This window comes from Barbus barbus, assembly GCF_936440315.1.
Source record: "Barbus barbus genome assembly, chromosome: 15".
Taxonomy (NCBI): domain Eukaryota; kingdom Metazoa; phylum Chordata; class Actinopteri; order Cypriniformes; family Cyprinidae; genus Barbus; species Barbus barbus.
In genome coordinates, this window is record NC_136743.1 from 4,454,629 (window position 1) to 4,466,802 (window position 12,174).

Here is a 12,174-nt window from a genome sequence, read left to right on the forward strand (position 1 = left end):
ATAACAGTTAATTTGCATGCAAACTGTTGCCGTATATTTGCATTTTAGTCCAATTTTGTATGATCAAATAATAAGTTACAAATTTAAAAACAGTGCCTGCAGTCCGCTCCAGCTTCATTCATTACACTGGAAGTGTAACATCTAGTCAAGTGCACTGCATTGTGGGACATGCATTCTGTGCAGTTTTCACTTTTGTATAATAACAGGTCAGTAAACGCATAAAGAAAATGTGCATACTGCAGAAATTGTAAGAATAGTATGGCTATTCTGAACAGCTTGTATGCCACTGTCAGGTCCGCTGCGTCTCTCTCCTTATTAGTTGACATTTAGACAGAGATGTGATGTGGAATTACTGCAGATAAAGTATAAAGGATGCATTAGGCTTTGCTTAGATTGCAAAATAGAGAAAAACATCTCTATAGATTATAATGAATTTTAATGCACATTCTGGCTACCTTTAAGGAAGTATAGTGCTAATGGAGCATTATGGCTTTAGTGTGGACTAAAGCATCGTAATTCAAGCTTGGCAGCATGTGCTGTTTTCACATCAGATTTGACTTGTGCTTTGTCTTTCTAAGGCAATGGAGGATGGTCACCGTCAGACTCCGACAGGTACCAGTGGCTACAGGTGGACCTCAGGGCCAGGAAACAGATCACTGCCATAGCAACACAGGGCAGATACAGCAGCTCTGATTGGACGAAACACTACAGGCTCCTCTACAGTGACACAGGAAGTAACTGGAAGCCGTATCGGCAGGACAGCAACATATGGGTGAGTTTACAGGGACAACTGTGATTTTATAGCTCATGCAGGAACTAAATATTGTTTTTGGGTTACCAAATCTGACAGTTACAGCTGCTGCTGTGTCATACGAACTGACCCACATAGTTTTAGCCAAAAGTGAAACTTTTCCAAGATTTCAAACTTCAATAATCCTCTTTCTTTTTAAAGAAGAAATAAAAAAAGAGACACATATGAAACATTAGGAGTATAGAACAACGTAAAACCATTGAAATTAGCTATTGAAAAAGCTGAAATAAAAAAATCCAAATATTACATGAAAAATAAATGTAAAAATTATATAATTTTAAGTTCTAAAATTATTAAAACTATAAATAAAATAAAAATAAATTAAATCTAAATAAAGAATAAAGAATGACAGAAGCACATAACTTAATTGCTAAAACTTTCAAATTAAAATTAAAACTGAAAATGTGACCCTGTACCACAAAACCAGTTTTAAGTGTAAATTTTTCAAAATTGAGATCTATATATAATCTGAGAGCTGAATAAATAAGATTTCCATTGATGTACTGTTTGTTAGGATTGGACCATATTTGGCCGATATACAACTCTTTGAAAATCTGGAATCTGAGTGTGCAAAAAAAATTAAATATTGAGAAAATCGCTTTTAAAGTTGTCCAAATGAAGTCCTTAGCAATGCATATTACTAATCAAAAATTAAGTTTGGATATATTTACGGTAATAAACTTACAAAATATCTTCATGGAACATGATCTTTACTTAATATCCTAATGATTTTTGGCATAAAAGAAAAATAGATAATTGTGACCCATACAATGTATTTTTGACTATTGCTACAAATATACCCCAGCGACTTAAGACTGGTTTTGTGGTCCAGGGTCACAAATATAAAAATACAAATGACTAAGTTATAAAATATTACAAAATACGTTAATAGTAAATAAATAACACCAAAAATGTATAAAGCTATCAAAATTAATGTGGATAGTGTGAAATATTGAAATCATTTTATTGCGGTTTTGAGACATTTATGAAATCTATTCTGAAATTCTGTAATTTTTTCTCTGATAAGCTGGAGACTTATGCACAAGTTTCTTGTTTTAATCACATTGTTCCCTGAGAAACAATTGAAAAGTTTCCATTTGTTCTTGGTTTAATCTCTGCTCTCTAGGAGAAGAATTTGAGAAATTAAGGAGATCTCAGTTTTCACTTTCCTATGATTTCCTCCATAGCATTACAACTTTCATAAGCTGCCTCATTCATTTATTTTATTTCAAATTTTCAGAAGCTAACATCATGCATACTTTTGTCTCAAGATTTGTAAATGCAATTACACTCATTCCTGATGACACATTGCTGCACACTTATTTCCCTCCTTTCATAAACTGCTTATGACAGTTTTCCTGGAGATACGCTTTGAGAGCCTGTCGTATTGATCTGTGTACGCAGAACCCGCAGTAATGTAGTGTCTCACTCACAGGAGGAGGTTTTCTCGATGCCTTTATAAAGTATTCTTCCCTTCTTCCTGCCTCAGACATTTTCAGGTAACTGGAACTCAGAGCGGGCTGTGCGCCATGAACTCCAGCACCCTTTCATGGCCCAATTCGTGCGTTTCATCCCGCTGGACTGGAGTGAGGAGGGGAGAATTGGGCTGAGAGTGGAGCTCTATGGCTGCGCTTACTGTGAGTGTTGTGGAAGTGATCCTTGATGTGTCTTTCACACATTTTAGAGGGGTCATTTTTACACATTTGAATAATTTTAACCCTCTCATTACCTAACATCTTTATGCGTTGCCCACTTTTTGTTTGGTCCAATGCTTTATAGCTGCATTATTCTTCAATAATAGTCTCTTTTATATACAGTGTATATAATACACATGAAATGTTTATTTCAAGATCAAGGATAATTCTGCATAATAATTCATGATATGGCCCCTTTAAAAGCAAAAAATGTTTAGTTTCTCCACTGTTGCATCATAAACTTGTTTGAATTGGAGAAAGTGTTGGAGGAAGACTTCATATGTTTTTTTGTGACTGACCCATATTCCTGTTTTCAGGGGCGGATGTGATCAACTTTGACGGCCAGGGAGTGATTTCTTATCGATTTAGACAGAAAAAGATGAAGATCTTGAAGGACGTGATATCTCTGAAGTTTAAGACTACTAAAGGAGACGGCATTCTGCTGCACGGAGAGGGACAGCAGGGCGATTATATCACTCTAGAGATGCAGCGAGCCAAACTCCTGCTGCAGATCAACCTCGGTAAAAGATTTGCAACTGTTTTCCACATTGACAATAATAAGCAATGTTCCTTGAGCGGCAAATCAGCATATTAGAATGATTTCTGAAGGATCATGTGACACTGAAGACTGGAGTGATGATGCTAAAAATTCAGCTTTGATCACAGGAATAAATTACATTTTAAAATATGTTCAAATAGAAAACAGCTATTTTGAATTGTAATAATATTTCCCAATTTTAATGATTTTACTGTATTTTTGATCAAGTAAATGCAGCCTGGGTGAGCATGAGAGACTTCCTTCAAAAACATTAAACATCTTACCAACCCAAAACTTTTAAATGTGACCCTGGAGCACAAAACCAGTCTTGAGTAGCACGGGTATATTTCAAGCAATAGCCAACGATACATTGTTTGGATCAAAATTATCATTTTTTCTTTTATGCCAAAAATCATTAGGATATTAAGTGAAGATCATGATCCACGAAGATATTTTGTAAATTTCCTACCGTAAGTACAGTAGGGGAAAAAATTATTTGATCCTCTGCTGATTTTGTATGTTTGCCCCCTCACAAAGAAATGATCAGTCTTTCACTGTTCAAATAAACCTACCATTACAATTATAGACTGATCATTTCTTTGTCAGTGGGCAAACGTACAAATCAAATCATTTTTTCCCCCACTGTATATTAGTAATTTGCATTGCTAAGAACTTCAGTTGGACAACTTTAAAGGTGATTTTCTCAGTATTTAGATTTTTTGCATCCTCATATTCCAGATTTTCAAATAGTTGTATCTCAGCCAAATATTGTCCATTTCAGATTATGTATATATCTCAATTTGAAAAAACTGACCCTTATGACTGGTTTGTAGTCCAGTGTCACAAATAGATCTAAATTTTAGACTTTTAGTCGATCTGTTTTGTTCTATGATTGACAGCATGCAAAACTTGCTGGTAAGAGTATTATTATAAATATATATTTTTTTGTCTTTTTTTTGTCTATTGTAGAAATGATCCCCGTTTGACCTGTCTGACCCATTTCACTAATGGCTTTTGACGCTTGTGTCTATTTCAGGCAGTAATCAGTACGGCTCCATTCAGGGTCACACATCGGTGTCTAGTGGCAGTCTGCTGGATGACGACCACTGGCACTCTGTTCTGATTGAACGCTACAGACGCAGTGTTAACTTCACGCTCGACCAGCACATGCAGAGCTTCCGCACCAACGGAGAGTTTGACCATCTGGACCTGGACTATGAAGTAAATGACAGATTTCAAATAAATCTATATGTTTTGTGAAATCACGAGGAATTTATAGGATTATTCATCATTAAACACGGTTGGGAGGTCAGACAACTATATTCTTAAAGAAATATTTTATCTGTATTATTTACTTTTCATTGCTTGAAATAAAATTAAATATACTGTAAATTTAGTGAAATAATATGTATAAAGGCAACATAAAAATAACTGTATAGACAAAAACCACATAACAGTGTTATTTTAGCATCATTGAGAGACTATTGTAGTTTTTATTAATATTTTGAATCAGTTATTATTTTCTTTTTATATTCTTTTTATATTTTATTTTTTGTCATTTGTATATATATACAGTACATATTGGTTTTATTAATTTTGTTTTTTATTTAATTAATTAATAATTTTTTATTTTAGTACTTCATGTTTAACTAATAATATATATATATATATGTATATAAATATATACATTTTTTAGTTAATGTTTATTTTATTTTAAGTAATGATGTTTTTATTATGGTTTTAATTTTTGTTTCAGTTTGGTCTTAGGTAACTATAATAACCCTGAACAGAAAATATTAAAATAACATCTAATTCTTACTAATAGTACCTCAATGATACTAAAAAACAAAACAAAAAAACACTGGTTTTAAGGCAGCATTTCTGAACTGAACACATGCAATTTCAAAATTTGTGGGTAAACTATCCCTTTATGATCACGGAAAAGTCATTAGCACAATTGCATATTTGCATATTATGTAATAAAGCCTCAGTCCTCTCTCTCTTCTTCCCGCTCACGTTTCATTTACAGCTTTCCCCCGCTCTGTTTCATCATTTTACCCCAGCGCTGCTGGGATTTGGGTCTTTAGCACACTAATGATTGCGTTCACTGGATGGCATTTATTCAAACAGATAGATAGCGTAGATAAGATTAGATGAGATTAATGTTCCGCTGCCTGTATTATAGATGGTAAATGTTTCCATCACTTTCACTGTACCTTGGTGTCTATTCCCAGATTACATTTGGAGGGATGCCAGTGTCTGCCAAGCCCAGCTCAGGGGGCAGAGAGAACTACATCGGCTGCATGGAGGCCATTCATTACAACGGGGACAACATCACTAACCTCGTACGCAGGAGAAAAGTAGACACCTCCAGCTTCGTACGTGCCAAATTTGCATGTCTATTTTTATCATATGAACACTGCAGAGCTCTCCAATGTCTTGTGGAGATAATTCAGGAGCTTCACAGAGGAATTGCTGTTGCTGGGTGTTACGCTGCTCCAAGACAAAAGATATTTTTGGTACTTCTGCTGTAATCACAAAGCTGCTTGTTTTCAAACTTTTTTATTGACAGAAACTGGGACTGTCAATATATTAAAATAAATGCAATTAAAAATGTAAAACGTTTACATTATTTTAAAATCTACATAAATTCTATGTTCTTCTGAGTTCAATAATACATTAATATGACGTATGGGATAAGGTTAAGGTTATAGGATAAGGATAACTCAAGATGACAATTTCTACTCAATAAAATATTTTGGAGCTTGACATAACTAGAAAATTGAGTATTTATTGTAGAAATTTCCTTGAGTTTTTAAGATTTTCATCAATTTTTCCATCATCGTCATTTTCAAAAACTTTAAATTATCCAGGTTTTCCAAAACTACAAGAACCCTGATTCTGAAATAAACATCACAGTTTTTGAGAGAATTATAATAATTATATTACTGTATTAGATTTAAAAAATATATATATTTTTCTAACTCACAAATTTCTCAGTGGCTTCTACTCAAAATATTTTGTATTCTATATATAATATTCTATATATAATATTTAAAAATAAATAATTTACAATACTATATACTCATAGCATTTTGGAGAACTGTCAATAATATTTTATTTATGTCGATGATATTTCTGGGTAGAGAAATCTCACTTTTAAAAATGTATTAATCCATTTTTCTCAAGACCACAAAAATCCTGATTTTAAAATGAAAACGTTTTTGAGAAAAAATTAAGAAAAAGAATCAGTTTTCATCTTGGATTTGAGTTGATTTAGCATATTTAAAAACTAGTTTTTTCTTATATTTAACCATTTTAAGCCTCAGCCCCTTAAATTGAGAAACACTGCTTTAAAATTATGTCTGGTTACATTGACAAGAAATCTAAATTTCCTTTCATTTGCTTTCTTGATACCTATTTTAGGCATTCTGTTGTTTTCAGTGATTTTTCTCTAACTTGATTCTTTGTATTGTTTACAGTAATCTCAGCTCCTGAAGGTTTGCAGCTTCTGTTTCTCACATTAAATATTCAGTAGATACAGTTCCTCTCCTTGCGCTGACCTCAGTCATAAACAGAGGTTTCCTTCCCTTTCCCACAATGCTGTGTGTGTGAGGACAGACATTAATTGAGAAGTGCTGTCACTCTCTGTGCGTGTTCTGTGATTTTTCACAATGACTACATAATGACTGACGGTTATTGTCCACAGTCCCTGTCTGTGCTGGAAAATACAGTTTGTGCCAGTTTAAGGTAATTGAGTGAAGTTTTGAAACATGGTAGCTGCTTTTCCTGGTCTAAGGTGATCTGCCATCCTTAAGCTGCTTTAACCACTGGCTGGGATTCCAGACATCTAGACCAGTGTGGACCAGCTAGAAACTAGACAAAACCATCTACCACCTTAAGCTGGTTTTAGCTGGATTTTCCAGTTGGGTCCTACCCAGGTTTCCTGATTAAAACTCCCTCTTAAATCAATCTGTCCTCGGAAATTCTACTGTAAAGTTGTGATCATTCCTGTTGTGGTGTGTGTTGAAGTCATAATTTTCAATTTTCATCATTTTCATTTCATCTGCTGTTCCCATTCCAGCTTAACCTGACGTTCTCCTGCGTGGAATCACACACGTTCCCGGCCTTCTTTAACTCCACCAGCTACTTGCAGCTTCCAGGTCGGACTGATGCAGACACGGTGTCGGTCCGACTCCAGTTTCGGACGTGGAACCCCAGCGGTCTGCTGTTCTTTACCCCGCTCATGCCTGGAGGGGTGGAGGTCAGCCTGGTGGAGGGTAAAGTTACTGTCCACATCTACGTCACACTGGGCAAGAACACACGCGTGGACATATCCTCAGGTAACATCACACCTGAAGACGCACATCCAGAGCTCTCTCAGTTTCTAGACTTTCTGTACAATTTCAGCTTGAAAAATCCTTGTAGCAACACACTAGCAAGCATTTAGATCACCTTAACTATCATATCAACCAGTAAAACACACACACACACACACACACACACAAAAAAAATCTGATTTTGTCATTGCTCATGCTGAAGTGTTTCTCTGCAGGTTCTGGTCTTAATGACGGACAGTGGCACAGCGTTCACTTCCTGGCACTGGAAAGCATTGCCATGTTGACCATCAATGGAGACGAGATGTCCACAGTGAGAACTGCTCTCCCCATTCAGATCAGGACTGGAGGAGATTACTTTTTTGGAGGTAATTGTATTTTTATTTGGGAAATTTAAAAAAAAAACTAAAAATTTGTATTATTTTTATATATATTAGAGCTGTCAAATTGAATAATCGCAATTAATCGCATCCAAAGTTTGTGTACATAATATATGCATGTGTACTGTGTGTATTTATATGTATATATACATATGCTGCGTTAATTCATTATTACTTCATTAACGTGGACATCCCTAAATTTGACACAAGAAGCATTTTCTTCACACAAGTTGCTGTCTGACATGTTTTTCCGGCGTCTTTTGATTGACAGGACATGATCGGTCCTGATCATCATTTGTTTTTAAACAATAGCCAATAATGCAGTTAATTGCTTTTACTGTATCAGCCGATACTGATGATTGGCCGATACATTGGTACATCCCTAATATAAATATATACTTGTTTATACAAAAACATTTAAATTAATATTAAATTCAATGCTGATGGATACTTGAATGTAAGCACCTTCCTAGAAAGGCTTGATCTGCTATGCATGAATGCACATTTAAGAGTGCACATTTTAATTTCCTTGTCACCATGTGCAGGATACTTCCCACGGACAGACCTTTCTCCGTCACAGCGCTCCTTTCAGGGCTGCATGCAGTTCATACATGTCGATGACCAGTTGGTCGACCTGCAGTCTGTGGAGCAAGGCATGCTGGGTAGCTTTGAGAACATCAGTTTGGATATGTGTGCCATCATAGACAGGTAATGCATTCTCGGTATGGACTTGAACTGAATTGAATTTTCATTCAACCACAACTGTTTTACAGGTTTATGCATAATCTGCTTTGTAAAAGTCAACAGGCGCTCCCCTTACAGCATTGCTTTTCATATGGTAATATCACGTCTCCCCGCGATAAAGTCAAGTCTCCGTACCCATCCATATTCATTCATGAACCCACTGCACTGTGCTCTCACGGATTACTCTGCAAACTAATGAAGAACAGATGTTTGCCTTTGTTCGCAGGGTTCTGATCAAAGCCGCTGCTGTATTTTGATTGTCATTTTTTGCCCAAAAAGCAATTAGATGTTCCTTTAGTCATGACACTGGTTGCTTTATTAGAATCATGGTGAGTTTTAAAGCTGTGAAGCCTCTTTGAGGAGCTTATGCAAGCCACATCTGACACTCTTCAGCTGGAGTTCCTCAAAGCTCTGTCACGTGTCCTGCCCCCGTTTGATCAGGCTGACTGAGTTAGCATGTAGGATCAGGGGAACCTCTCCGCTGATCTGATAATTCTGCAGACTGCAGAAATTAGGTTTTATAGAGCTACAAAGAACGGAGATTATCAAACAGGGCAATTACTCAGTGCAGCTTCTCAACTGGCATTACTTCAGAAAGTGGCAACCTGAAACTTTTTTTTCTGCAACCAACTGACTAATTAAAATTTGGTCTACTACACATTTTCTTGTCAACTTTTATAAATAAATTTTTGCTTATCTCCTAACCCTAGCTTACTTTTTAAATGCAAAACATCAGTAAAAAATCCTTCCAGCTTTTAGTCATTTCCAGTGTCTTTAATCTCTCTCTTTTTCTAGGTGTGTGCCAAACCACTGTGAACACGGAGGCAAGTGCTCTCAAACTGGAGACACATTTAAATGTGCCTGTGAAGGCACTGGATACTCTGGTGCCACCTGCCACAACTGTAAGCCATCTAAAATAATATCACCCACATTTATTTGAGCATATTTGGGTACTCATTTCTCTGAAGCTGCTGCTATGTAGCAATAGCAAATAGACTCTTGCTGCATCGTAAGCCATCAGCATACTCATGTCCTAAAGAACAGGGAAACCAATAAACTGATGTAAAAAAAAATGAAAAATCTTGATTTTTTTTAATCTCCAAGAAACTATATAACAGATTTAACGTACCTTACATGCAAAGAACCTTACAGAATAGAGGTTTTGGTTTGGAATTGTCATTATTATGCTAGGATATTTATTTTATCATTTATTTAGCTGACTGGTCCTCAGAAATGAAGCATTGTAGATTTTCTTGCAGTGGTGGCTGTTTTGATGCTTACGATGTGTGTTTCTGCAGCTGTGTACGAGCAGTCCTGTGAGGAATACAAACACTTGGGCCGAAGCTCAGACACCTACTGGATCGATCCGGACAGCAGCGGACCCCTCGAGCCATTCAGAGTCACCTGCAATATGATGGGTCAGAACCATATATGAAAGAATATATATAAAATATTCAGAATATATATGAAATATTTAAAACAAAACACAATATCAGCAGGATATGCAAAGTATGTGAAGTATGCACATATAAAGTTGTTTGTATTATATAAATATATTTAAATATATATTTCTATAAGAATATATAAAATATACATATTTAAATAAATCTATTTTTTAATAAAAAAATAAAAAAATGTATTTATTTAAATAAATAAATATATCAATACCAGTGGGTTCATGTGTAGCATGCACATCATGTGTTAAAATATTCATTGTCATAACAAGGAATACATTAACACATAATCTCCCACATTCACACATCAGTGACCCCTTTGGTCCCAAAGAAATGACTAAATTATGACTGTTTGTGGTGCATGAAACCTTAAATAACATTATAAAACTTACTATTATAAAACCTCTCTAGCATTATACTTAATAGCATTTCACTGTGTACACACTGTTTGTTGTGGAATACATTATTAAAATGTGATATTACTCCTTTAAGCAACAAAAACATCCAATGGTCTCTCCAAAGCTGAATGCTCACTGACTAGTACACTTGTATATACTGTGTATTCCAGAAGACAAAGTGTGGACAACCATTGTGAATGACCTTCCAGCTCAAAGCTCTGTGTCATCGGGTTCCAGACCTGAAGACAAGACTGTGCTCGCACTCAATTACAGCATGTCTGCTGAACAGGTGACGCTTAAAACTGTGTGAATTTAACAATGAAAACTGTTACACCCAACCAACAGATGCTGAATGTGGTGCTCACCTGCAGAGCTGCTCATGTTTTTGTGATACAGGTGAACGCCGTCACCAGCAGCGCTGAGTTCTGCGAGCAGCATGTGGCGTACATGTGTTACAAATCACACCTGCTCAACTCACCAGGTAAATGATGCTAAAAACTCACGGCACTCATAAGAAATTTAGTGGCTTTAAAGGAATAGTTCACCCAAAATTAAAATTAGCTGAAAATGTGCTCACTCCCAAGCCATTCAAAATGTAGATGAGTTTGTTTCTTCAACAGAACAGATTTGGAGAAATTTAGGATTCCATCACTTGCTCACCAGTTGCATTAAAATTATTAAGTAATAATAAAAAATAAAAAAAAGGTTAAGTGAACTTAACAATTCTACGGGTTTCCTCAAATTTATTTAAGTCAACTTGTCGCTTTTTACAGTGTGTAGTGAATGGGTGCCGTCAGAATGAGAGTCCAAACAGCTGATAAAAACATCACAATAATCCACTCCAGTCCATCAGTTAATGCCTTGTGAGGCGTGTTTGTAAGAAATCCGTCATTAAGGCGTTTTTAACTTTAAAGTGTTGCTTCTGGCTAAAATATCAATCTTCCAACCATAATATTGCTTTTTCCAGTGATAAAGTCGTCTTGTCTGAATCAGGAGAGAAATATTCACACATCAAACACCATTTGCAAGTAAAAACAGTCCAAAATAGTTGATGTTACAAAAATGTTAATTTTTAATATTAGAGAACAACAAGAGGATGGACTTTTTCACCGGAAGAATAATTATTATGGATTATGGAGTGGTATTTTGGCCAGAAGCGACAGTTTAAAGTTAAAACACATTAATGATGGGTTTGTTTCTTATATACATGCAGCTTTTTGCTTCACAAATTAATGAATGGACTGGAGTGGTGTGGATTACTTGTGGATTATTGTGATGTTTTTATCAGCTGTTTGGACTCTTATTCTGACGGCACCCATTCACTGCAGAGCATCCATTGTTGAGAAAGTAATGTAATGCTAAATTTCTCCAAATGTATTCCCATGAAGAAACAAATTCATCAACATCTTCGATGGCCTGAGAATGACTAAATTTTCAGATCTTAATATTTATTTATTTATTTTTTTGTCTTAGACGGCTCTCCATCCACATGGTGGGTCGGCAGGGGAAATGAGAAGCACTTCTACTGGGGCGGCTCAGGACCAGGTGTGCAGAAATGTGCCTGTGGCATTGAACGCAACTGCACAGATCCCAGATACTACTGCAACTGTGATGCAGATCTGAGACAATGGTGAGATCTTACTCCCTTCTCTTTTGCGAAAGGAAATTAGTAGGACTTCCACGTTGGATGGCATTTTGCAAGGACAGAGAGAAAAGCCAATTGTACACAGTACTGGTGGCCTTATAGTTATATGGGATGCTTTGATTATCCAGGAACTATGGTCATTTTTACAGGATTCTTTGATGAATGCAAAGTTG

At 35.8% G+C, this 12,174-nt stretch overlaps 1 protein-coding gene across 1 annotated transcript in view; it reads left to right on the top strand.

Annotated features, from left to right (window-relative positions):
• The window catches only part of LOC306880810 (contactin-associated protein-like 2), a gene marked incomplete at its 5' end in the record, with an annotated part of 43,587 nt that overhangs the window by 16,661 nt on the left and 14,752 nt on the right, over positions 1–12,174 (top strand). Inside the window, 13 exons of the mRNA XM_079434580.1 lie at positions 579–772; positions 2,301–2,448; positions 2,823–3,026; positions 4,080–4,264; positions 5,278–5,421; positions 7,128–7,386; positions 7,599–7,748; positions 8,306–8,468; positions 9,300–9,406; positions 9,803–9,922; positions 10,527–10,645; positions 10,753–10,837; positions 11,830–11,986. Coding sequence (XP_079290706.1) covers positions 579–772; positions 2,301–2,448; positions 2,823–3,026; positions 4,080–4,264; positions 5,278–5,421; positions 7,128–7,386; positions 7,599–7,748; positions 8,306–8,468; positions 9,300–9,406; positions 9,803–9,922; positions 10,527–10,645; positions 10,753–10,837; positions 11,830–11,986 — 2,035 coding nt within the window. The remainder of the gene's footprint in view (positions 1–578; positions 773–2,300; positions 2,449–2,822; positions 3,027–4,079; positions 4,265–5,277; positions 5,422–7,127; positions 7,387–7,598; positions 7,749–8,305; positions 8,469–9,299; positions 9,407–9,802; positions 9,923–10,526; positions 10,646–10,752; positions 10,838–11,829; positions 11,987–12,174) is intronic.